Here is a 25949-nt window from a genome sequence, read left to right as displayed (position 1 = left end):
CTTAAAAGCACTTGTCTTATCATTGTCTGTAAAATATATCAAAAAAAAAAAAATTGAAAGTATATAAAAAGTTCTTAATTTTTAAAGCAGGGAATATATAAAAAACTAGATGAAAATAACGATTTACAAAAAGATTGAATTATATATTGAATCATGATGAATAAGCACTGCATCTTTATCATCTGTAATTATATAATTATATATCATATTTACGATAAAGAGGTGAAAACTCTATCATAATAGAAATTTGTAATTTTTGTAATTTTTGTGTAAAATTGCGTCATCCATATTTTCTAATTACATAATTTATTCCTTCCAGGTCTGTAGACATATTATCTTCAATCTATTATTTTTTATCGTGAAGAAAATCCGAACAGCAGCACAGAGGCTAACAAAATCTATGTTGATTTTCAGGTCTTACGGTCTGTATGATCGTTGAAATTAGGTAACTCCGCTTAGCGGGAGTCTGACTTCTATGTCTTGTTTGTCTTTTTAATTCATGGTTCCTTCGGTAATGTATTCGGCAAACCTGAGATGTTAATTCGACTGCTACAATATGTGAAAAATAGAAATACAATTTATTATTGATAATTTCTTTAGAATTATTTTGGATAAATTTTAATAGGTTGATCGTATGAAGGGTAAAATCGGATTATCCAAAGAAAGAACCAAGCAAATAGTATATACTATATAGACAACTTATATAAGTTTTATATTGTATTAAATATTAATATCTTTTGCGATACTGATAAAAACTATAGAAATATAAGTTCTCTTCTAGGTATATCTGTGTGCAGAGTTTCCCCATTCAATGGAGGTGTTAAATATCTGGCTAAAAAGGGCAGTGGATCTGAATAGAGAGGTTTGAAAGTAGATCGAGACGTCGTCTAGGAAGTCGGCAAATTTGATGCCCTGAGTCTCAAATAATTTGTGGTATAAGTTTATTGTGCAGATATTAAGGAAAATAGAGAAAAGTTGGGGGCCATGGGGAACGCTCTTGATGGTGGGCCGGATTCTGACAACATTAAATTTGAAATAAAAATTGAACATCAGCTGTTGTTAATCTTTGCATAGCAGCATCATCGTAATCAATAGTAGCATTAATCATACTAGCCTTTTTCTCTTGAAGCTCAACAATACGAGATTCAATACTGTCTTGAATAATTAATCGAGTAATTTTTACCGGTCTATGTTGGCCAATCCTGTGCACACGGTCACCACTTTGCCACTCAACACTAGGGTTCCACCAAGGATCCAAAATAAAAACTTGGGACGCTTCACACAAGTTTAAAGCTACACCACCAGCCTTCAAAGAAACAAGAAAAACTTCGACGGAAGGGGTCGTCATAAAATGTTTAATAATGGCGTCTCTCTGAGCAGGTGACATACTACCTTGAAGCTTTACAGTTTGAAAACCGGCCTTATTAAGTCGCCATTCAACTAAATCCAACATGCTTGTAAACTGCGAAAACACAATTGATTTGATTGTTTGTTTATTGCTTCGAAGTTTGTAAAGCTCCTCAACTAAAGCTTCAATTTTGGTAGAGCTTCTCCAGCCACCAGACATGTTAATTCTATTGATAATAGAATTCTTGCTGACACTAACTTGTTGATCGAATTCTGTTGGTGCAGAAATAGCTGGACCAAGTAAATCGATTGAAAGTCCTACGTGACAAACAGGACATTCTAATTTATCTGGATCTCCTGACCAACTCTCACAATACTCTGTAATACATAAACGGCAAAAATCATGATGACATTTGGATTGGATTGGCTCTTCCGCTGGGTCGTCACAAAGTTTACAAATAATAGTATTCTGAATCAAACCAGCTCCAGTCATGTGGCGTTTAAGCACAAGGTCAGGATGATCAGCTATTTGACGCATGCGAGTAATAAGAGAAAAAATATTGGCATAGTTATTCAGAACAACACCTTGAGCAACATAAGTGTTGAATTTTCGTGTACTGTCTGAATATATACTTTCATAAAGATCTTTTTCCTCTGGGTTGAAATAGTCTCGACGAATTTCAACTACCCGTGGTGGAAGACCTAGGTCATCAGCACGTTCTGTTTTGGTTCTTCTAAGCATAATTTTTTTCAAAAGAAGACGGAGCTTGCTCATTGCTTCCTTATGATCTTCACTCATAGGTCTTTGGATATCATGTAGAAGTGAGTAATTAAAGAAATTATGATGGACACCATAAAAATGGTTGCAGGAATTGCAGTATTTACCAGTAAAGTCCCAAGTGGATTTGGCACAAGGGCATTTTCTGCAAAAGTATTGGCAGAATGGGGTAACCTGAAGAAACTTGACTAACGAATACAGCTCACCAACTCGATTTTGTAGAGGTGTACCCGAAAGACAAAGCCTTTTATTAGCCTGAAGAAGTGATACAGCCCTGGATGTGTTAGAGTGCCTTTGCTTTACACTGTGGGCTTCGTCTAAGACAATTCGATGCCATTCAATTCCATGAACAATACTTTTTTCTTTCACAACTCCATTCTTGCGTTTGAATCCATATTCTTGTTTACGAAATACAGATTCCAACAGCGAGTAGGTAGTTAAAACAACATCATACTTTAATATTTCTTCAAGAGAAGTTTTAGTACCTTTTCCATGAAAGACAAGCGAAGAAAGTTTTCCACCGCTATGTGCTTCAATTTCATTTTTCCACTGTAATAAAGCTACTGCTGGTGCAAGAACGAGATTAGGAGCTATGCGTTCTTCTTTTTTGTCAGACATAAATAATGCAATAGTTTGAATTGTTTTTCCCATTCCCATCTCGTCAGCCAAAATCCCACCTTTGTACCTAGTACGTTCTTGCTCTATGAGCCAGTGAAGGCCTTCTTTTTGGAAAGGCAAGAGTTCTATTGTCATTCCTTCAGGTTGAGGAATGGCAAGAGGCTGGATCACTACCTCTCGTTCCATCTCCTGAAATATAGTTTGCAAGTACGGGTGGTTTGCAAATAAGGAAGCATTCCAAGTATCTCGAACGTTTCTCTTTTTTTGAGTAGTTGCTTTAGATCCTCTTTTACGAGTGGATTTAGGTTTAACATATTCGTCATTTTCACTGTCACTAATAGTTTTAGACTTAGAAGATGAACGGAGACGATTAAAAGATCTAGTTGTATCTGGTTCAGTTTTTTTTGTCTTAATGATTTTGACATCGTCATCTTCATATTCTGATCCTGAATCAGGATCTTTGTCGCTGGAGCCCTTAAAATCACTATCATCATTATCACTGAAATCTTTGTCATCGCTCTCACTTGAAATTAAAGATCTATATTTTCTTTTGCTAGAAAGTGATTTTGCAATTACTTTAGCCTGTTTGCTAGACATGGGAATAGAAAGAATATCATTTCCTTCTGAATATTCAGGAGTAGTATTAGCAGTAGTACTATCTGATAAAAAAGCTGGTGATTGCATTGAATTTGGGACGGAACTTCGGGGTTTTCTTGAAGAAACTGACATTTCTTTATCTTTTGATTTAACTTTACTTGTTGAGACTGAAGCCTTATATAAAGAAGGCTTAGCTTTTCTCGTCCTGGAAGTTGGCTTAATAAACCCACCTGCAAGGTCACTGTTATAATGGTCTTGTTCTATTTCATTCTATAGTTAATAACCTGTAAACAATTCTGATCAGCAACACATAAGCATATAAGCATATAAGCATACTATTATCATTAATCAAATCCTCTGGATATGATCTCGTTCTTATTCGCCTTTTTGTAAGAGGCTTTTCAACATTATCACTAACTTCTTCATTTTCTACAATATCTTAGCACAAGTCATATAAACCACGAGTTTGACATACCTGAAAATCCATCTCCTAAGTTTTCATTGTTTTTCAAAGATTCAACATTTTGAGAGCTTCGCTGAGCAATGCGTTTTGACATGCGCCTCATAGGGACTAAAGTCTTTTTTTTTATTGACATTAATGTAAAAATATTTTTAGAAAATAAAAAAAGGTACCTTATGAATTTAGCTTCGCATGGTTAAGATATTGAGGAAAGGAGGAATATAATTTTGACTTTGACCGTTGACAGAACTAGCGTTTTTGTCAAGGTTGCTACACGTATCTGACGTGGTGCGTATCAGTCATGTGATTTAACATAAAAAAATAAAAAAAAATTGTATGATCACCAACGACTGAGAAACTCCATAGGTTAATAATCAATGGCTTCTAAAAAAAGTAACGGTTTTGTCAGCATGACATAAGTTTCTAATAAGCAGTTTATTATATAAATAATCAACGTGTTTATTAATTACAATTAATCAATAATCAAATTAGTTTAAATTCTTTGACATTAAAATCCTTAAATACCTTAATGAGCTATAGTTTGTTTCAGGCGCAAGTTGAAATTTTCTAGAAATGTGTGAAACAGTTTGTGTTGTGTGTTATGAAACCAAAGATTATGTAATTTTATTGCAAAGTTACATAATCTTTATTTTGATTAGACGAAACATTCTTTCACAACTGTACAGTCGCATTACCGTTCCAGTCTTTTCAAACAAAACATTTCTTGCAACTATTCATTTCTTCAAGATCTAGAATTTTATTTTTTTTAAATCAAAAGAAAATTTTGAATTTTAAAATCTATTTTACTGAAATATATTAGAAGTATTTTAGTTTAAAAAAGTTTGGGGTTAAGCAGTTTAAGGCACTTTTGTGGCTGATTGATTAGTTTCGGACTCAATCTTTTTATTAATCCGTCAAACAAATTTCAAGGTTATATATTAGATGTTTTTATAACTAAGGAATTTCTTAAGAAAAAAATGTCTGTTTCACGCCGAACGATTCCGAGGCGTGCTGTGTCTTCAGCAAAGACTTTTACACCGGAACAATTTGTTAATTTAAATATCAAAATTAGCGAGCTTTACCCATTTATTGTTAAGCTTGCAATTCTCAACTATCGCACAGAGCCAAGATTTTGGAGACCTATTTCCCAATCACAGTCCGAAATATCATCAACTTCTCGAGGCCATACACGAAGGGCTTCTAGCTCTACAAACTTAAGTGGAATTTCAACTTTAACGGAGCTTTCTAATTCCAAAGTCACACTTCCCAGAAATATTTGCGAACTTTTGGATTCAAAACTTAAAGAGATCGCTTTTAATAAACGAGAATATGCGAATGACGAAGTTGCTCGAAGAATCTTTCTCTCTTTTTACGCTTCATTTAATGACGAAACTAAGCGCGAAATCACTAAATCTCGAAGAGTAGAAGATCTCCTTATGAAATTCATCAGTGTATCACAGAAAGAATTGAAAAAAACAGTTGATTCCGGTACTCATGTACCCAACAACGGCGATCACTACATTGGCTTATTTTGTCAACTTTTGGTTCAAATATTAAATTCAAATGGGTATAGTTCATCTCATGGTAGTCTTATTTCTCTATTGGAAAGATATAAAGTTTCTCTTTCACGAAACACAACACTTCGCCCTAATGGACCTACTAACAACGGAATTGGTTCTGATTCTAATGGACCTAATAATATTAATGATGTCCCTATATTTCCCGCCCCTTCTTTTGATATAAAAGATATATCTGTAGCTCCCATTCTTATGTCTTTATTTGGAAAACAAGAAACCGATCTTATTAATTCAATTCACACATTAAAGGCTGAAGCAACGCTGGAGACAGCTGTTGCAGAAATCAGAGGCGCTAAAGATAACCTTTTCAAAAATAATCCATCTTTTACATATCAACGTTCTGACTTCGATTCTATCAGTGCCTATGAATCTTGGAAAACTAACGAACTTCAAGCTCTTGATCAAATGTTGGATAAATTTATAACTAAGCAACCATCTCTTTCCAGAATTCCTCCTTCTCATCCCGATCAAAATGGAAACCAGATATCTTACAAACTTACTCCTTCTGATCCACGTTCATATTACAGGCTTTTAGTCGACTTGTGTTTTAAACGTGATCGATATATTACTAAGAATACATTGATTTTATCTATGGAATCTCAAGACTTGCTTACTAAAGCGGCAGCTTTTTGGAGAATCTCACAAACAACTCGTGCTCGAATAATTCTTTTTGTTTCTTGCATGAATTACGAAAATAACTTTTTTACATTGGATAATCTTTGCAATGAAGCATTTCCTTTGACTGAAAAAATGGAGTCTTCCCTCATGAGCGACTGGACAAAATATGACAAAGATTTTTCTTATTTTACCATGCAACAATTACAAAACAAAATTGTTGAAATTCTAATAGAAAAGTTAAGCTTTATTTATGATACACCCAAACCTGAAATCAACTTTCTTCTTCAATTTATTGATAACTTCATTACTCCAAATTCTGATTTTGATGGTTATCCACCCATAGAGATTACACCCGAACAGATTCAAAAGGCTGAGAATCAAGTCCAAGCAATAGCTGAAATAAAATACATTGAAGAAATTGACAAGGTCCCTAGAGATCAGAGTTTTGCTTATTATCATTTGACTCAAGTGGCTGATGTCATAATTTCTGGGGCTAAACTTCTTCAAAAACGTTACAAAACTCCCCTTTTTGGAAATGTTAATATATCAAGACTTGCTACTACCATAACGCTCAATTTTTTTCTTGAAGATGCGAAGCCTATGATATCACACATTTTTAAGCTTCAAGAAACTGATAATCAAAATCTCGCTTTTCAGGACTTGATGAGCTTATATATTAAAATGGTAGAAATTCGATATTTATATCAACAACTTATAAATAATACCCCATTTCCATTTGATATTGAGTCAAAATTTGAGCCTTATGTTTTTCAACACGTTCAATCTTCTGCAGATGTTTTGGTACAATGGGTCAAGCTGAATTTTGATAAAGACAATTTTGAGCCACTAGATGCCGCAAACGGAACTTTAACCAGCTCATCGGTTTTAGACGTGTTTTCTTCTTTTAATGGTGCAGTTAAATTTGTCACTGACATTAGATGGAATAACGACATCCAGCTTGCTAGATTTTACACTCGAATAATTAAAGTGAGTATTTAATTTACTTATTTCTTTTTTCGACATTTTTAACAATATCTTAAAAAAATAGGGCGTTTCGGCTGGAATTGTTTTATATACTGAACTAATATTCACTAGTTTTCAAAAAGATTTGATCACTGAAGACGACGCACTAGTCAAACAGCATTATAAGACACGACAAGAACAATGGTTTGCTAAGGCACGAAATGCAGTTAATGGCACGGTGGAAGTAAAACCTTTTGATTTTAAACAAGAAACTTGTATTAAATTAAACGACATTGAACGGTCTATCAAAGAACTTGATGGAATTGAAGCGGCAGTTGATTCTGAACGACAAGCAGCGTTATTAGCTAGATTCAATCGTCAAGAACCAGCTTCCAGAAACTTTTTTTTTTCTATTAAAATCTCTGAGGCAACCGGACTTAAGGCTTGTGATACCAACGGATTAAGTGATCCATATGTGACGCTTATCATGGACCAAAAGCAAATTGCCAAAACTCGTACCATTTACGAAGATTTGAACCCTGTTTGGAATGAGACTTTTGAATTTACGACCTCGCATAGGAAAGATTTGATTTTAACTGTATGGGATGAAAACGCAATAACCGATCATAGTCTTTGCGGAAGAGCGTCAATTAGTCTCGATCCTTCTGGATTTAGAGATTTCGAACCACAAGAAATTTGGGTTAATCTTAAACCTCAGGGGCAGATTTTACTTAGTATATCAATGGAAAGTGAACGAGATGACATCAGATTTTATTTTGGAAAAAGTTACAGAAAACTTATGAGAGCTGAAACTGATATGATCCGTGAAATTGTCGACAAATTTCAGTCATTCATTAAATATATTCTTTCTCTAGAAAGGCTTCGTGGTTTATCAAATCCCCGGTTTAAAATTGACTCTGTTACTAGCATTTTCAAAGGCAAACCCAAACCGAAGCCTACAAATGATGATGAAGTTGTGTCTAATGCACTGGCTCCTCTTTATGAGTTTCTTAATAAAAACTTTGAAATTCTCGCTATTAATCTAACACCCACATTAAAAACAAAAGTTATTATCCAAACATGGGAGATTATTTTGGAGACATTAGAGCTTCTACTTTTGCCTTCTCTTTCTGATAAAAAAACATCGCAAACTGCTCTTAGTCAAACTGAAAAGTACAATCTTTTATTATGGAGCAATGATCTTCTAAAGTTTTTCAATCATGATGGGAACGGTAATGGAATTCCTATTGAGCTTTTAAAAACTAGAAAAAGACAAGAGTTTTTAGCTGCAGCAACTAATTTTTACGATTGGAGCACGGCTGATTTGAAAAGTGAGTGTGAAAAAAGATCATCTCAAAGTTATCAAAACCTCAGATCTAAGCGGTTAGGCCCTGAAATTATTCGTCGCAATACAGTAATGGCACACAGAAATCGAAGGGCATTGCAAGAAGCTCAAGCACGTTTTGCCGAAGCTGAGAGTCAGTCAACTAGCACAGAAAATATCATTTTGAGGATATTAAGACTACGGGGCGAATGTGAATTTGTTGCTCGAAGATTACAACAAATCTCCAGTATGTCTCGTACTTTCGCAACCGAAAGAAATATAAATGGCACAATGAACACACGATGATTATGAGTTGTTATTTAGCAGTACATTAATTATTAACTAATACTATACTATAATATAATATTATTAATAAAGGATAAGAGCCCACTTAAATGTCGTATAAATTTATCATATTTAAATCTGATTTTTTAAATTTTCTTAAGAAATGAAGGGGCTCTTTTAAACTTAGTTTAATGCTCTAAGAGCTTATAACTATATATTATATATAGTTAGTTATTATGAAGTGATTACTCTATTTCATAATTATAATAATTATAATTAACACGTTTAAATATACCCCTACCTAGAATAGGCCATATTATGTACATAATGTTGACTATTAAATAGAAAAAAGTAATTGGGGTTGTTGTAGCAGATCTAATACTTATTTAAAATTCAATATATTGTATATACAATATATTGAATTTAAAGCTATCAGGCTGATGGACATTATTTTTTATGAGAGAAGGTTATTTGAACTGAAAATGTAGGCAAATTATAGCTGAGTAGTTCAACTGTCAAAAAATTATTTTCAATATCCTCAACTTCCACTGTAGTAACTGCCTCGCCGGCTCCTCGAAGTGCTGCAGGAAGGTTTGAATCATTTCTTGTAAAAGCGTTAAGGAGGAAATAATCCCTATTGGGATTTGTTAGGTGCCTGCGAGTCCTTGTTGATGCCACTCTTATATTCTTAATTAAATTAGTTAAAATTTTTGGCATTTAAGGGAATTTTTTTTCTAAATATTTTTAAATAACCTCCATAGATACTTAAATATATAAAATTTACAATGTGGATATCAGTATAGCCAAATTTATATTAAATATTGGCATATTTTGGGGGCTGTGCGATAAAACAAGCATTGATAAATTTAGCCGCTTAAAAGGTTTAATAAATTATTGTTAGTTTTTGATTTGCATGCATATATATAAGGTAATAGGTTAAGATAATTATCAAAGTCTGTTTATTTCTTCTCTAGCATTTACCCCTCCCTTTTAAAATATAATATCAACTCTACAGATATATTATAAAAACCATTTGATCATGAATCCCGAATACGGTTTTGGTTCTCAGCAAACTCCCTATTTTACTGAAGATCAAAGGTCTTTCCCTCAATACGAGGGTCAAAGCACCTCTAATCAAAATTTACATAACTTTCATGACAATTCTCAACAACATTCTAATTATATTGAAGAACAAGTTTTAGCCAATCAATTCCAAGATCAAAACATTTCTAACCACTCACAATACAACTTTGAGCAACATTATGAGCCCCAAAACCAATATTTCCATAATCCCTTGAACTATGATCAACAAAATTCTAACATTTATATACCATACAACCAAAGAAGTGATTTAAATAATGAAGTTAACAACAAAAATTATTACCCTAAGGAAATTTTAAATCCGCAAGAAATTGATCCCAATCACTCTAAATCTCTTTATCAGGAACATCCCTACATAAGTATTCCACAAGTATCTAATTTCACTACAAATTATCAAATAAATCATAAAGATGAAAACTCTCAACAGTGCTTACCATTCACACATGAACAGAACCAGCAATATTTTTTGCCAGAACCATCACTCCCTCCACCTGCGCCACCTGCTCTGTCAGTTGTGGAAAACCTACTCTTAAACAGCCAAAAGATTCCTCAGCCTTCCGAACCACCACCTCCCCTACCAGTGTTAAAGTCATCTTCACACTCATTCAAGAACCCTCCTTCTCCCCCTCTTCCTATTTCCCAATCATCAACATCGGTATTATTACCAGTTGATTCTGATTCTGATTCTGATTCTGAATCTGATATTGGAATTTACCTTATTAAATCAGCAATTGTTCGACGTAAACTTGAAAATCTTAAAACTATTACAGTTAACACAACACCCCCACAAATTCCTTCATCTCAAACTTTTTTAAACGTCCCTCAATCTTCATCCTCCATTAGTAATCGCAGGGCGTCCACTTCCTCAACTCATTCTTTTCATCGACATAGCAGACAAAGTTCCGTTTCCTCTGAGCATAGCACAAAATCTCACAAGTCAATTGATTTTAAATCCATTTTTGTAAAAACTGACGGTTCAGATTCGGGAATACTTTTTTCTAAATTCACTGAAAATTTAAAGATTAAAGTTGTAAGAGATTATACAACAACTAAAATTTTTTCGGACCCTTTGACCCGAAATATGATAGAGAAATTTATCAATGATCTTACACCTGAAAAAATTAAACAATTAGATAAGGAAAAACGACTCGAAGGTATTATCACACTATTTATACATTGTGCTAACGAAGTTCTTCTAACACAGGGGAATAATTCTTATCAGAATATTTCTGATGAAATCAGTCGTCATACAAATGAGTTTGTGAATTATCTTATTTTTTACATTGAAAAAAGCAGTCGTGGTTTAATTTTTAGTAAAAAGTCGGCTTTAATTAAAGATTTAAAAAACTATTCTGAATCTCTTGAAAAAAATACACGATTAGAGCCCAAGAAAACTATTGTTAAACCAATCTCTGAAAGTAGAAAAAAACGATATGGCACTCACTGGTATTCTTCAAATCCCCCTACTGATGACATAGGATCTTCATCGAAAAGCAATTTATCAATAATATCACCTACTCAGACTTTACAAGCCCACTCTAATTCTTCAACAAGTCAACATATTAAACAATATACAACAAAAAAAATTGAACGGAATAATGATTATACAGTCGATTTTCAAAACGATTCTATATTTAAATATATCATTGAACTGTTTGACATTTCCCAGGAGGTTATTCCCCTACTTTCTAAATCACTTGTGTCTCTTGCCACTGATACAGCAGCTCTTAATGATTTAAGAAAATGTGAATATGATCTTCAGCTTGGTACTCATCCGGTCTATTCTCTTGGAAATTTTTCTTCTGAAGATGTAAAGAAACAGTGGATTAAACAAGAAAATATCAACATATCTAACGATATAAAGAGTTTAAAAGAAAAGGCACCATATCTCAATGATGAACCACAAACTTCTATTGACGAACTCTCATCCTATATTTTTATTCCATTGAAGCCTATTGAAAGCTTTAAAAAAATTGCCTTATATTTAATTGAATATGAATACAATTTATTTAAAGAAAAACATCCCGATAACGATGCTAGTTTTCAGTTTTCGGGAAATGCGAAAACAATTTTAAGTTTTGTGGAGATTTTTTGGAGAATATCACCTGTAACTATAGGTGTCATTCTCTTGAGCGAAGGTGAAAGGCTTAAAGGGGAGCTTTATTCTAACAGAATTTTTCTTGATAAAATTTTTCCATATGTTATTTCTCTTTATCTTGAGGGGACTCAAGAAAGTTCAAATTTATGGCATGATTTTGAAAAGGACATTTCTTATCAAGTTATGTCCAAAATTTTGGATGATATGACCAATCTGGCTATTGAAGATTTGTCTATAGTTAATTATGATACAACAATCACTGTTTTTTCAAAACTCAGTAAAAGCATTCAAGATTACATTCAACCATTTTCTTCATTTGAAGGATACGAAGAGCTTGAATTTTCCGATAACTGTGAAAGTGCATTTAAGGAGCAAATTGATTTCCTTGTTGGGTCGAAATTTGATGAGCAACGGGCTCAATTTTATTCTCAATCTGATTTTCAATTGATGGATTTAAAAAGCCTATGTTTAACAGTTCAAGATACAACAAAAAGCCTTCGATACAAACTTAAAGAAACGTTGGTTGGGTTTAATATTCGAGATATGACTGTTTTTCTTTATCTTTTACCATTTTTTCGGCTTATTAATGATATTACCCCAAAAATACCATTAGACATTGAACTTGAAACCAATATCCCTTTCACATCGGAAGATATTCGTGAAGTTTTGGATTCATTTTCTTTCATTGTTAACTGCTATGAAAAAGCTCAAAAATCTTTGTCAACTACTCAACCCTTATTTTCAGCTAGTCTTATTTTCGAAAAGTTTTCTCAATCCCTATCTCAAAACTTGATTAATAAAATTTCTTCAGAAATAAATACTGATTTGAAAACTAAAATTTTAAAATCTCTTATAACTGAAAACTATGATGACTTGAATGACAGTTTGAAAATAACCAAAAACTTATATGATGCTTTCAAATTGTTTAACTTGAGACTAACTCTTATTGAAAATCACATCTGGAATCCATCTTTCACAAATGCCGAAATATATCTGATTTTTGTTAACACTGTAACAGAAGTCCTTATTAACTATTCTGATTTCCTCATTTCTTCTGTTCGAGAAGATTTAAAAGAGTCTAATTCTGAACCTCCGGCTCAAAAAAGTTCAAGCTATCAAGACAAGATATCGCAACTAATTAGCAACATTTCTCTTCAAGAAGAAATTTTCCAGCCTTATTCATTTCAAAATTCTACATGTATTAAAATGAATAATATTCAATGGGCTCTTTATCAGTTTCAGCAACTGGATATTGACTATCAATCTATTAATCAAGTACTTTTAGAAGATTCTGATTCTTTTGCATTTTTCAATATGCCTAAACTAGCTACTTTTAAAATTAAAATTATTAAAGCTAAAGACCTTCCAGCTGTTGATAGAAATGGACTTTCTGATCCTTATGTTATCATCAGAAAGAGCGGAGATACCATTTTTCAAACAAAAACAATTTACAAAACATTGACACCGGTTTGGAATGAAACTTTTGAGGTTCATCAACATAATGAATATGAAAATATGAAGCTGGAATTTGTTGTATGGGATGAAAATAAAATAATGATGGACCAAATATGTGGAGGATCATTTACTCTTAATCTGGACCCAAAACTATTATTCAATAAACCACCAGTTGAATGTTGGTATGATCTTAATGAAAATGGAAAATTACTTCTTCAAATTGAACTAAACATTGAAAATTCTGACAGCATTATTTACCAATACAACCTATGCGTTAAGCATCTTTACAATGCCAACGAAATGATATTTTCTCTTGTTATTTCAAAATTTTCAAAAGCGATCAAGTATTATATTTCGACAACTACCATTGATAATTTTTTTGGTTTCACTGTAAAATTGAATGATACAGTTTCTGATTATCTTTCAAAGTGGACTGATAAGCAGAATACTTTTCAAACGAACTCAGAACAAAAAAACAAATATGAATTGTTGCTCACCCCTCTATTTGAATACTTAGATCAAAATCTTTTGATCTTTCTTAGAAACTTAAGTGAGTATGCTTTCAGGTCGCTGTTAATGGAATGTTGGCATATTTTTGTTGAATCTCTTATTACATTGGTGGTACCTGAAATTTACGATAGAAAAAACACCTATCAACCTCTTACAAATGAACGCAAATATTTAATTATGAATTGGATGGAAGCTATTAAGGAATTTGTCAATCATGATAACGATGGGGTTCCTTTTGATGAACTAGAAGCGACGCCTAAGTATATGTTGTTCATGAAGTTAATGAATTTTGACTATTCCAGGTCGAAACGTGAAATTATTGAAGATTGCGAGCATTTTCGTGTTGAGATGGATAAAATTAAATGCAGTTACGAAGAAAAGTCATCGCTTAATATGTCACCTGTTAATGCTGCTCGTAATGTTATAATGATAACACCGTTTGAATTGGAGAATAAGATCTCTAAATATGGTCGCCAATTTGATGAAATGATGAATCAATTTACAATGTTTTTAAGGCTGTTATTATTAAAGGGAGATGTGAAAACTGTAGATGAGTTTCTTTCTGTTGTTTAATTTTTTATACTTTTAATATGAAATATGAAATATGAAATTTGAAATATGAAATTTGAAATATGAAATTTAAAATATGAAATATGAAATATGAAATTTGAAATATGAAACTAATGTTCAATTATGTAATTTGTTTACTTTTCTTGAGGATAAACTAATCCACATTGTTCTCTAATCTTATCCATGATTTTGAAAATGAGAAGAGTTTCATCCAAAGGCATAATATCATCTTCCAACTTACCATTAGCAATATCTAAAGCCACTGCGTCTGCTTCATAATGATATCCAAAACCATCTTTTGGAGGTTCAATTGTAATATCCTCTTTTTCAGAATCATCAAATGTGATTTTAATTTTAGTAGGGCAACTGGCATATTTTCCAAAAACAGTGATTTTGCCAAGCTTTCCTTCAAGTCGAATAATCTCTCTGGAAGTATTTCCCCAAAAAGATGAGGACAATATTGCCTGTGCTTTAATTTCAGGATATGTAATTATGGCAGAACTAATGGCATCGACTCCCGCATCCATAACACTACTTGATACGACATTTAATTTCAGTGCTTTTTTTCCCACATTAGGGTCAAGACCAAGACGAGCCCAAGTAATAGAATATATACCGATATCGAGTAAAGCACCACCACCAAGGTTAATATCCTTGAGTCTGTGATTAGAAGGAAGCTCATCAAAATCCTTAATAGCAAAATCAATAAATGCCCTATGAATATCACCAACAATCTTTTTATTATGAACAAGGTCTTTAAATGTTTCAACAATAGGAAAAAATCTTGTCCATACAGCTTCCATTAGAAAAACCTTTTTTTTAGTAGCTGCATCAATCAAATCTTTTGCATCTTTATAATTAAGAGTCATAGGTTTTTCACAAAGAACATGTTTGCCTGCATTGATAGCATCTAAGGCGGGTTGCTTATGAAAAGGATGTGGTGTCCCGATGTAAACGATGTCAACGTTGGGATCTTTGAAAAGCTCTGAATAAGATCCATAGGCTTTTGGGCTATTCTTTCTAAGATTTTTGAAAATGAACTGTTCCGCTTTTTCAACACTTGAAGAGCCGACGGCTACAATTTGATGGTTAGCTTTAGCATAGCTAGAACGATCAATTTCCAAATCACCAACAAATTTTCCAGAAATTGAACCAGCTCCAATAATTCCCCAGCGAAGAGTAGGGAGCGTGTTAGACATTTTTTTTTCTTTAGCTAAACTTATTATGTTATATTTTAGAAATAAAAATTGTTTTAATCAATATAAGATGGAAAAATATTTGGTTATTAAAAAATGGAAAAAACTCAGAAGGTAAATAATCTTCCTTCTTTATTATTATATTATAATATTTTTTAAGCTATCCTGAAAATTTATAATTTTTGATATGCGAAAGTAATTGCTAACAAAATAAATAATAGTTACAAAATAAACTTTAAAAGGTTGACATCAATGAAACGGATGTTAGAACCCCGCTCTTCTAATTGTTAGTTTGTTTGTTTGTTTGTTTCTTTCTTTCTTTCTTTCTTTTTGTTCAAGTGTTAAAAAAATAGCATTATTATTAACACTAATATTTTTTTAAATAGTTATAACTATGATGTCTTATTGGTGTACTGAAAAGGAGATATATTGTTAGTCCCAAACCCACCCAACCAATTTTTCAACTTGCCTTCAGAAAAAGTATGGGTTAAACTGGAGTATATGGAAGGGCTCAATAACCAAATTTTATGAGTACAAAGGATTAAATTGATAATTATCATAACAGTTGTATTTGGATATCTCTATATCCCTATATTACATTTCACAAAAAAAAAATATATATATATTACTTTCTGACTGAAAGATGACTAATCTTTTCCCCATTCGTTTTTTTCACTTCTTTTCAACCTGTATAAACTGCACATTTTTTAGGGTAACCCCAAAAAAAAATCATGGAAACAGAGCCTAGATGTGAGCGTAGCGAGCTACCATTTTTTAAAAAAAAATGTCAATACCAATGCAAACATCATTCGAATATTGCACTTACGAATAGCAGTAGCACAGGTAAATACTTAATTGCAAATTATAGTAGCAGTGGTATAACTTGTCTCTATATTACATTTCAGAACGAATCCTGATCTCTTCTGACTAAACTTCCATATTCACTTTATGTAATCGTATCCTTATCCGTAACCCGGTTCTTTTTTTCTCTTTTTTTGAATCATACATACTGTACATTAGGGTAAACCCTCCAAAATTAATAGAAAACTATGTAGTTTACGCCTATCTAGATGTGAGCGTAACGAACCCCTATTTTTAAAATAAATAAATAAACTAGATTTAGTTATCTATTTTTTCATGTATTAAACCATTATTAACTCCGGGTGATTAACAAGGTAGTTTAAGTTATTATCTCTATCAAATTCATCTCTTCCCATAGTTGGCTTTCTCATATTAATGACCAACGTTTCTTTATTCTTTGAAGTATATTGATCCCAATGTAAAAGTCCAGTGTTAATATTGGGATCAAAATGATTAGCAAAAGATATAAAGTATCGGCGATAAACTGGAGCTGGATAAGAGTCCCTATGAAATTGCCAAAAAAGTTCGCTGGAATGAGCTGTACCTAAAATTGGCATGATTTTATGAAGATATTTTGATTGAAAAGAATATTTTAAAGTGCTTTCAGGAGTATTTTCTAAAAGAATTCTTCGAGGAACATGAAAAATAAAATCGCCTATCATTTCGGAAAACCGCAAATAACCAGGAAATAGCTCATTAATTTGTTTCCAAATTCTAAAGTATCGATTTATATTTCCATATCTGGTACTAGGGGTTAGTTTTTCAGGGTACATCTTAATTATCTTATCAATATCTTCCTCGCTGGTATTAGTAAAAAGTTTAGTCATATAAGAATTAACTTGAGTTGTAGACTTAAGATCAAACAAAAAAGTAAGAGCTGTTCCTTCATCTTCCTGTGTACCAATAATATAAGGGACTTTAGCAAACTTGCTTTGTTGGATTAACTTTGCAGGATTATCAGTAATCAAATTTTCATCAAAACGAGGACTCCAGCCAAAAAGAGAATCCGAAGAGTCAGCAATAAAAACGTTTTTTAAATCATGATCAAGTCTTTGTGCGTTTTGCAAGTCTTCAACTGTTTTAGTTCGCAAGCATTTCAGTGTTTTTTTAGATGAATAGGAAAAACAGCCACAATGACGGGAAAACTTTTGGAACAATATCTCGGGTTTAGAAGAAGTTACTGAATCAAAACTCCATGGTCCTCCACTTTGAAGAATAGCTGCATGAAATAAATATTTTCCTTTATAGGAAATATCACCTTCATGTGATACCATATGATGAGCAATACTTATTGCACCTGCTGATTCGCCAATTAATGTGATTTTGTTATTATCACCACCAAAAGCCGTAACATGATCTGATACCCATTTTAATGCAAGCCTCTGGTCATACAGCCCAGCATTAGAAGAGCCTTCTTCATTGACTGCTTTACCTCCTAAAAACCCCCAAGGACCAACACGATAATTAAATGTCACAAATATAATTGGTTGTCTCATTTTAATGCTGTCTACTATAAACTTATTTCCGGGATAAAAATTAGAACTGCCAAACTGAAATGCGCCGCCATGAAACCAAACCATCACTGGTAGCTTTGCAAAAGGCATCGTGCCAGCTGGTCGGTATATATTCAGTTTTAAACAATCTTCACTCATCTCGTATTTCTTAAAAATTGTTTTTTCGACAATTTTTTTAAAATGAGGGTTTGAATTATCCACGTTTTTTCGTGAAAGACTAAAAAATCCAAAGGGAGTAATATTGACGCAACTCTTACTAAAGTTATGAGCTTGAAATCCATCTAAACTTTTATTATAAGGTTTTGGATGCCGAAATCTGAGATCGTCTATAGGGGGCTCGGCAAAAGGTATTCCTTTGAATGACTCTACACCATCAGCAGTAGCAATTCCGGATATAGTATCTCCTCCCAAAAAAGAAACCAATGGGTGAGACTCAGAAATCTTTTCAGAAATCTTTGAAATTGATCCAAAATAAGATTCTACTGAACTTAAATTTATTAAGGTTGAGGAAATATTTAAAAAGCCTTGAGAAAACGGTGGTCCAATGTTTGAACCACTTTGTAAAAGTGGAATAGCTTTAACTGAAAAAATAAATGTTAACAGTAATATTACTTGACGCATTCCTGTGATATTAAAATTTTTGGGTAACAATTTTTTCTTAATTTTTATGAAAGAAATGAGGTATATATACCAATTGTTTCTATTGTCTTAATATTTTTTTCTATAATGGAAATTGATATCGTGCATTATATTTGTAACTGCACGATATTAAATTATGTTTATTCTTGGTTTAGTTTTATATGCCCCTGTAAACAAAAAAGTTAGCATAAACAAATAAAATAAAATAGAAATCATGAGAAATATTGGTATCATTTGGTTAATTTCTATTATAACGTTTGAATCCATAAAAATCATCGTCACGCCTATATCTGTTATCTTTATAACTATCTCTTCTGTCAAAATCTCTTGAATCATTTCCATTTCTTCCTCCATATCTATCATTTCTAAACCCTCTGCTTTCCCGGTAATTGTTATTTAAACTATTGCCACTGTTGACTCTCTTTAAACTTTTTTCTCGCTCACGATTCATTGCTCTGCGGTCTTTTCGTGATATAGAATCATCAAGAGCTCTATTTCTAGCAACCTCGCGATCCCTTTTTAATCTGGATATTTCACGGTTATATTTCTCTTTGAATTGAAAAGGTAACAAAATCCCATTAAAAGCAGAATCTTCGCAGAATCTCAGTTCCACTCGACGAGGTTCAACACAATTATCACCATAATGGCCACAACTACCACAGTTGTAACAACAAATTAGTTTAGGGTATTGGACCTTTGCTTTCTTATTTATAATATAAGATCTCCAAATCGACGGGCAATGTTCTGTGGTATGGATTCTTGAATTACATTTTTTGCAAAAAATTGAAATAGCCTTTCCAGTACAATCTTTTCTAATATGACCAAGCTGGCCACATCGTGAACATCTTTTAGTCTTTGGGCAATCCCTTGAACTGTGCTCATTTTTGGCCCCACAATTTTCACACTATTTAAAGTTAGAAACCTTTAAATGGTATTAATATATTATTACTCACTAAAATAACATCACATTTGGCAGCAATATGACCCTTGCCTCCACATTTTTTACAAATTATAGGAGACGAATCAGTATCAAATCCAAAATAGCGGCCTTCTCCTCTCTTAATTGTGTTAAAAATTTTAGTTTTTTTAGTATTTAATTTTTGAACATACCGAAGCTACCAATGCTCCTTCATCTGCATCATCCTTCACTTCATCAAAAGTAGGTGCTGTTTGTTGAGTAGTCTCTTTTTTTTCTTCATTGGAATCATCAAAATTTAAAATTAATTGATCCGTACTTTCTTTCAAGTTTGTTTCGTTATCTTGTTTTCGATCTTTAAGTTCATTTATATCATCACTATCACTTTCATAGCGTGTATAATAACGGTTAAATGCGCTAGATATCTGACCACTTTCAATTTTTTTTGGTGATAAAGTAGTGATCTTAAGATCTTCAGAATCTGACTTGTCAAATATAGAGGGTCTTTCAAATGAATCAACGTTATTTCTAAACCCATGTTAATTTGAAATTTATAAAAAAAAATATTTCATTACTTACATGTCATCATAGGGTTCGACAAAAATGATTTCAGAATCTTTAGAAAAAGCTCCATGCACAGTACTATCAGTATTCTCAACACTTGAAGTCATGTTACTAAATGTGATTAAACCGATTTTTTACAGAAAAGTAAACCGACAATTTTAAAACTAAAAAAAAAAAAAAGAAAAAATTGGAAATGCCTTAAAAATTAACAGTTAAATAAATTAATGTTACTTAGGTAATGTATTACTCATTGTTATGTAATAATAATTTTGTGATTTATACAAGGTTTGTTTTGAATCAAGGGCCAAATGTGTGTTGTAACAAGCCAAGTTGGATCGTTTCCCCTTTGAAAAGAGTCACTCACCTAAATTTTAACCTCTTTTTTTTTTTTTTTTTTTTTTTTTTTCCTTTTTACAAGCTCCTGTTTTTGAAAATTGGGATTTTCAATTTTTAACATAATATCTTTGAAAGCCATTTATTTTTTTCTTCCAGCAAAAAAAAATGTGTCCTCCAACTCACGAACCTGTTGTTGCTGATCTGGCCAAAAAGGTTGAGAAAACCCAAATCGTACGTTAAAATGTTAAAAGTTGTATAGTACATTTAATTGACATCCCTGTATGGTACATATAGAAAGGCAATAATGACAAAACTCCCAAGGCCCAATTTCTTGATGAGAGACTTAAGTTTTTTGAAGAACTAAAGAAAAAGTCTGATGAAGCTCTTGCTGCTAAAGAAAAAGTTCCCATTAAAATTACACTTAATGATGGCAAACTCATTGATGGAACTTCTTGGGAAACTACTCCTTTTCAGATTGCTAAAGACATCAGTAAATCTCTATTGGATCGTGTTTTTATTTCTAAGGTTAATGGTGAACTTTGGGATCTTGAACGTCCTTTTGAAGGCGATGCTACTTTGGAGCTTCTTGATTTTGATAACGATGAGGCTAAAAAAGTCTTTTGGCATTCTTCTGCTCATGTTTTGGGAGAAGCATGTGAAAACTTTTACGGCGCTCATCTGTGTTTTGGCCCTCCAACTGATGATGGTTTCTTTTATGACATGAGCATTGAGGAGGGTAAAAGAGCTGTTGCTTCTTCTGAATTCCCTTCTATTGAAACTTGGGCCAAATCTGCAATTAAAGAAAAGCAAAAATTTGAGCGCCTTGTTGTTTCAAAAGAAGATCTCCTTAAGATGTTTTCTTATAATAAGTACAAGCAGGCCCTCATTGCTTCTAAGGTTCCCGACGGTACATCTACTACTGTTTACCGATGCGGACCTCTTATCGATTTGTGCAGAGGCCCTCATGTTCCTCATACGGGTCGTATCAAATCCTTTAAGCTTCTTAAGAACTCTGCTTCATATTTCTTAGGTGATGCGGAAAACGATTCTCTCCAAAGAATTTATGGTGTTTCTTTTCCAGATAAGAAGCTTATGGACGCTCACCTTAAGTTCCTTGAAGAGGCTGCTAAACGTGATCACCGAAAAATTGGTAAAGAACAAGAACTTTTTATGTTTCATGAAATGAGTCCTGGTTCATGCTTTTGGCTGCCTCATGGTGCTCGTATTTATAACACCTTAAATGCTTTTCTTAGAGATGAATACCGTGTTAGAGGTTATGAAGAAGTCATTACTCCAAACATGTATAACTCCAAACTTTGGATGACTTCTGGTCATTGGGAAAACTATAAGGAAAACATGTTCACCATGGAAGTTGAAAAGGATACATTTGGCCTTAAGCCCATGAACTGTCCTGGACATTGTCTTATGTTTAAGGCTAGAGAACGAAGCTATAGAGAGCTTCCTTGGAGAGTTGCTGATTTTGGTGTCATTCATCGAAATGAATTTTCTGGTGCTCTCTCGGGCTTGACTCGTGTTAGAAGATTCCAGCAGGATGATGCCCATATCTTTTGCAGACAAGATCAGATTGAGACTGAAATTATTGGTGTTTTTGATTTCCTTCAAAAAGTATATGGTATATTTGGTTTTGAATTCAAGATGGAGCTTTCTACTCGCCCCGAAAAATATGTCGGTGATATCGAAACTTGGAACGATGCTGAAGCCAAGCTTACCAATGCTCTTAATTCTTTTGGTAGAAAATGGGAGATTAATCCTGGTGATGGTGCTTTCTATGGCCCTAAGATCGACATCATGATTTCTGATGCTCTTAAGCGTTGGCACCAGTGTGCTACCATTCAACTTGATTTTCAACTACCTCGACGATTTGAACTGGAATACCGAGCTGCAGATGGTACTGACTCCAAGGAAACTGATGTTGATGGAAGATACGTTAATCCTGTGATGATTCATCGTGCGATTTATGGATCCTTTGAGAGGATGATCGGCATTTTGACCGAACATTTCTTTGGAAAATGGCCTTTCTGGCTTTCTCCACGTCAAGTTCTTGTCATTCCTGTTGGTGTCAAGTTTAACGACTATGCTCAAAAGGTTCGTGACACTTTATGGGATGCTGGCTTTTTTGCTGATACTGATCTTGGTCCCAACACTCTTCAAAAGAAGGTTCGTACTGGTCAGCTACAACAATATAATTTTATTTTCATTGTTGGTGACGAGGAAGAGAAGAGTCAATCTGTTAATGTTCGCAACCGTGACGACACTAGCAAGCAACAAAGAGGTATTCCTTATCAGCTTGAAGATATCATTAAGAAGCTTGAGGAACTTAAGGAAAAGAAATCCCTTACACATGATATTTAAACTAGTTTATAAGCTTAGTATACTACTAAGGTACGTACCTTAATGTAATTCTTGTATTTTATTTTTTTCAATTCTTTTAAAACCTAAATATTTACATATATATGTTTTAAATATTTTTTTATAACAATTAAGAAGTGTTTACCTATTTTATTATCTGACTTGTATCAACTATGACTGATCGTTCACCATAACAAACACAGATATTTTTTGAGTCGCAACTCCATGAAATTGAATTTATATGATCTTGGGTTAGAGAATTTGGATCCGCATATTGTTCCTCCGGTTTTTCCTCCTCTTCATTAATTTTATTTGGTGCTGATAAAGGCAACAGGATAGAATTTAATGTTGTATCTTGTTGATCTTTCTCTTGTTCCAGATTTTGTTCTTGGCCATGGTCGGTGCCTTCCGTATAAATAGGGGGTATGGAATCAGAAAGAATCGGTGAATTTTTCTGACCTTCTTGAGTTATTATCGGGAAATTTTCAGTTAATAGCTTAATTGTTTCTTCAACATTATCCGAATCCACAGAAATAGGCATTTTATTAACAATCCCTAATTCATATCGAGCAACAGCATGAATTGCTCCAGAAAAATCGCTAAGCTTCTTTTGAGGCTCCTGAGAAGCTAGGATTGCAGACTGCTCTATCTCTGTAATAGTAGATACATCCCATATAATTAAAACACCATCTAAGCCACCAGAAGCAATAAGTTTTCCGTTTGAACTTACTTCACAAGCAAAAATCGGACCCTCGTGGAGTGATAAAACTGCTAAACAAACACCTTTACTAGGATCCCATATACGAATCGTTCCATCTAATGACGCAGATGCTAGTCGTGCACCTCCAAAAGCATTTGGATCTAAAGTTGAAACAACGCCTGTTGGAGTAAGCCATCTAACAACAATAACCGAACTAAGATGGCCGCTCAAAGTTATTATAGAATTTGAAGATTTTCCACTCCAAATTTTAATGGTATGATCGTCAGATCCGGATGCCAAAAGTTGAGTTTTAGAATCAAATTGAAGACTATTTATTCCTTGAGTGTGTCCTCTAAATTTAAGAAGAGGACCACGTTCACTAATTTTGTAGATAATAATAGTAGCATTTTCACCTGTTGTTGCGTAAGTTAAAGGATCTATCCAATCGGCATCAGTTCCAATTGATACATTATTAGTTATTTGGAGCTGGTTTGATTGCGATTGCGATTGCTGTTGTTGTTGTTGTTGTTGTTGTTGTTGTTGTTGTTGTTGTTGTTGTTGTGGAGAGTTTTGTGGAGACTGTGGTGGAGACTGTGGTGGAAAATGTGGTGGAGGCTGTGATGGAGACTGAGGTGGGGATTGTTGTGGCGATTTTTGTGGTGATTTTTGTGGCGATTTTTGTGGAGACTGTTGTGGCGATTTTTGTGGAGACTGTTGTGGAGACTGTTGTGGAGACTGTTGTGATTGTTGTGGAGACTGTTGTGATTGTTGTGATTGTTGTGGAGACTGTTGTGATTGTTGTGGAGACTGTTGTGATTGTTGTGGAGACTGTTGTGATTGTTGTGATTGTTGTGATTGTTGTGATTGTTGTGATTGTTGTGGTTGTTCTTGTTGTTCTTGTTGTTCTTGTTGTTCTTGTTGTTCTTGTTGTTCTTGTTGTTCTTGTTGTTCTTGTTGTTCTTGTTGTTCTTGTTGTTCTTGTTGTTCTTGTTGTTCTTGTTGTTCTTGTTGTTCTTGTTGTTCTTGTTGTTCTTGTTGTTCTTGTTGTTCTTGTTGTTTTTCTTGTTCTTGATATTGATCTTGATCTTGATCTTGTTGTAGTTGTTGTTTTTGTTTTTGTTCTTGATGTGGTGGTTGTGGTTGTGGTTGTTGTGTTAGAGATTGAGATTGAGATTGAGATTGCGCAGGCTCTTGAGATGAATAATTTCCCCCATTAGTTAAATCTTTTGAATAAGAAATGTGTGTTTGAGTGTAAATAGTAGGTGAGGTGTTGATATTGTGTTGAAAAGTCTGACGAACATCACCACTATATGCATCCCAGACCACTACGGTATTTGTACAATCAACAGATAACAGTAATGTATTTGATTCGTTCCATTTAATAACAAGTACCGGTGCACGGTGTAATATTAGATTATGTCGCAACTTTCCACTAGAAGTCCATAGGCGCATTTGACCATCAAAAGTAGCTGTAGCACATAGAGTCCCAGTTGAATTCCAAGATACTGCAGTTACTTCTTTCTCATTAACGAAATCAGTAACTGAGTGTGTTAATTTTAAAATATGTGAAGGCTCAATTAAGGAAGACGAATCGGGATTTTTATCGCTATAAAAGCTGGGAAAAGTGAAAATAGTGGCAGATGAATCAGATTGAGCTATAATTAAAGACGAGGGTGATGTAGGGGACCATTGGGCAGCTTCTGAAGGACCTGTATGGTATATAGAGCACAAGTCACAAATTGTATTTGGAAGAGTTATTGATTGAACTTGAATTTTGGCATCTTGCAAATTTGATTTTAGTTCTTGTTCTTGGTTATTTGGGTCGGAATTTATGTTTGAATGGTTTACTGTCGCTTCTGCCTTATCTGAAGATTTGATTTCATCTGCTTCATCAATATCCATCATGTCCTCACATAATATATGAGTGTTTGTCAAAATCTCAGAGTTTTTCGTGGTGTTCTGAAGTTCTTTTTCAAAGCTCTCTATGCCAGACGGGAAATATCTATTTTGATCCTTGGTTGTATGTACTGACCCATTTGTTTTTAAATCATTATCAGTCATTAAAGATTTGTTAATTTCACAAGCTTTAGGTTCTTGGTCATCAGCATGTAAAGCTCCAAAAAGCGTAAAAGGCTTATCCTCAGAAGTTTGCTCCCCATTATCTCTGATTGAAGCCTCTACTTCCATATACTGAATACCCTTCTGAACAATGCTAACAAGAGCCCCTATAGAAATATGCTTAGAATATTGAGCATCTAAAAGATGAGCTTTGGTTTCACGCTGAAGTGCAAATGTGGATAACTCGTGACCAGATTCCTGTAAATATCTCCATATCAAGTAGTTTAGCTCATCACTTGTAACTGACATTTTTTATTAGTGTGAAAAAGAACTGTGGTGAGTAAAAAAATGTTCAAATATCGATTTATGATCATAAAAACATAAGTTACCAAATGGCATTGGTTAAAAAAAATTAATGCTGGGTTAGGGTTAGGGTTATTTAAAAAAACACCCTGGAATATAAACCCTTATGTTAGTTTCATTTGTTCTATTCC

At 33.5% G+C, this 25949-nt stretch overlaps 7 protein-coding genes across 7 annotated transcripts; 3 read left to right on the top strand and 4 right to left on the bottom strand.

Annotated features, from left to right (window-relative positions):
• Positions 1 to 1024: 1024 nt before the first annotated feature.
• On the bottom strand, positions 1025 to 3936 carry SAPINGB_P003623 (uncharacterized protein; the record flags this gene model as incomplete). Its single annotated transcript, XM_031998340.1, has 2 exons — positions 1025 to 3600; positions 3816 to 3936. 2 exons carry the CDS (start codon positions 3934 to 3936, stop codon positions 1025 to 1027), a joined length of 2697 nt encoding a protein of 898 aa, XP_031854231.1.
• Positions 3937 to 4777: 841 nt separating this feature from the next.
• On the top strand, positions 4778 to 8588 carry SAPINGB_P003622 (uncharacterized protein; the record flags this gene model as incomplete). Its single annotated transcript, XM_031998339.1, has 2 exons — positions 4778 to 6982; positions 7044 to 8588. 2 exons carry the CDS (start codon positions 4778 to 4780, stop codon positions 8586 to 8588), a joined length of 3750 nt encoding a protein of 1249 aa, XP_031854230.1.
• Positions 8589 to 9606: 1018 nt separating this feature from the next.
• On the top strand, positions 9607 to 14304 carry SAPINGB_P003621 (uncharacterized protein; the record flags this gene model as incomplete). The annotated part of the gene is made up of 1 exon (XM_031998338.1): positions 9607 to 14304. One exon carries the CDS (start codon positions 9607 to 9609, stop codon positions 14302 to 14304), a length of 4698 nt encoding a protein of 1565 aa, XP_031854229.1.
• A 131-nt stretch (positions 14305 to 14435) lies between these two features.
• On the bottom strand, positions 14436 to 15500 carry SAPINGB_P003620 (uncharacterized protein; the record flags this gene model as incomplete). The annotated part of the gene is made up of 1 exon (XM_031998337.1): positions 14436 to 15500. The coding sequence occupies one exon, from the start codon at positions 15498 to 15500 to the stop codon at positions 14436 to 14438; it is 1065 nt and encodes a 354-aa protein (XP_031854228.1).
• Positions 15501 to 16639: 1139 nt separating this feature from the next.
• Positions 16640 to 20098, bottom strand: SAPINGB_P003619 (uncharacterized protein; the record flags this gene model as incomplete). Its single annotated transcript, XM_031998336.1, has 5 exons — positions 16640 to 18447; positions 19385 to 19415; positions 19465 to 19569; positions 19622 to 19955; positions 20007 to 20098. 5 exons carry the CDS (start codon positions 20096 to 20098, stop codon positions 16640 to 16642), a joined length of 2370 nt encoding a protein of 789 aa, XP_031854227.1.
• Positions 20099 to 20492: 394 nt separating this feature from the next.
• SAPINGB_P003618 (uncharacterized protein) lies at positions 20493 to 22700 on the top strand (the record flags this gene model as incomplete). The annotated part of the gene is made up of 2 exons (XM_031998335.1): positions 20493 to 20558; positions 20622 to 22700. The coding sequence occupies 2 exons, from the start codon at positions 20493 to 20495 to the stop codon at positions 22698 to 22700; spliced, it is 2145 nt and encodes a 714-aa protein (XP_031854226.1).
• A 142-nt stretch (positions 22701 to 22842) lies between these two features.
• On the bottom strand, positions 22843 to 25764 carry SAPINGB_P003617 (uncharacterized protein; the record flags this gene model as incomplete). The annotated part of the gene is made up of 1 exon (XM_031998334.1): positions 22843 to 25764. The coding sequence occupies one exon, from the start codon at positions 25762 to 25764 to the stop codon at positions 22843 to 22845; it is 2922 nt and encodes a 973-aa protein (XP_031854225.1).
• Positions 25765 to 25949: the final 185 nt, after the last annotated feature.

Source organism: Magnusiomyces paraingens, assembly GCF_902498895.1.
Source record: "Magnusiomyces paraingens strain CBS 517.90 genome assembly, contig: contig3, whole genome shotgun sequence".
Taxonomy (NCBI): Eukaryota; Fungi; Ascomycota; class Dipodascomycetes; order Dipodascales; family Dipodascaceae; genus Magnusiomyces; species Magnusiomyces paraingens.
Note: the sequence above shows the minus strand (reverse complement) of the source record. Positions and strands in the feature narration are given on the sequence as shown.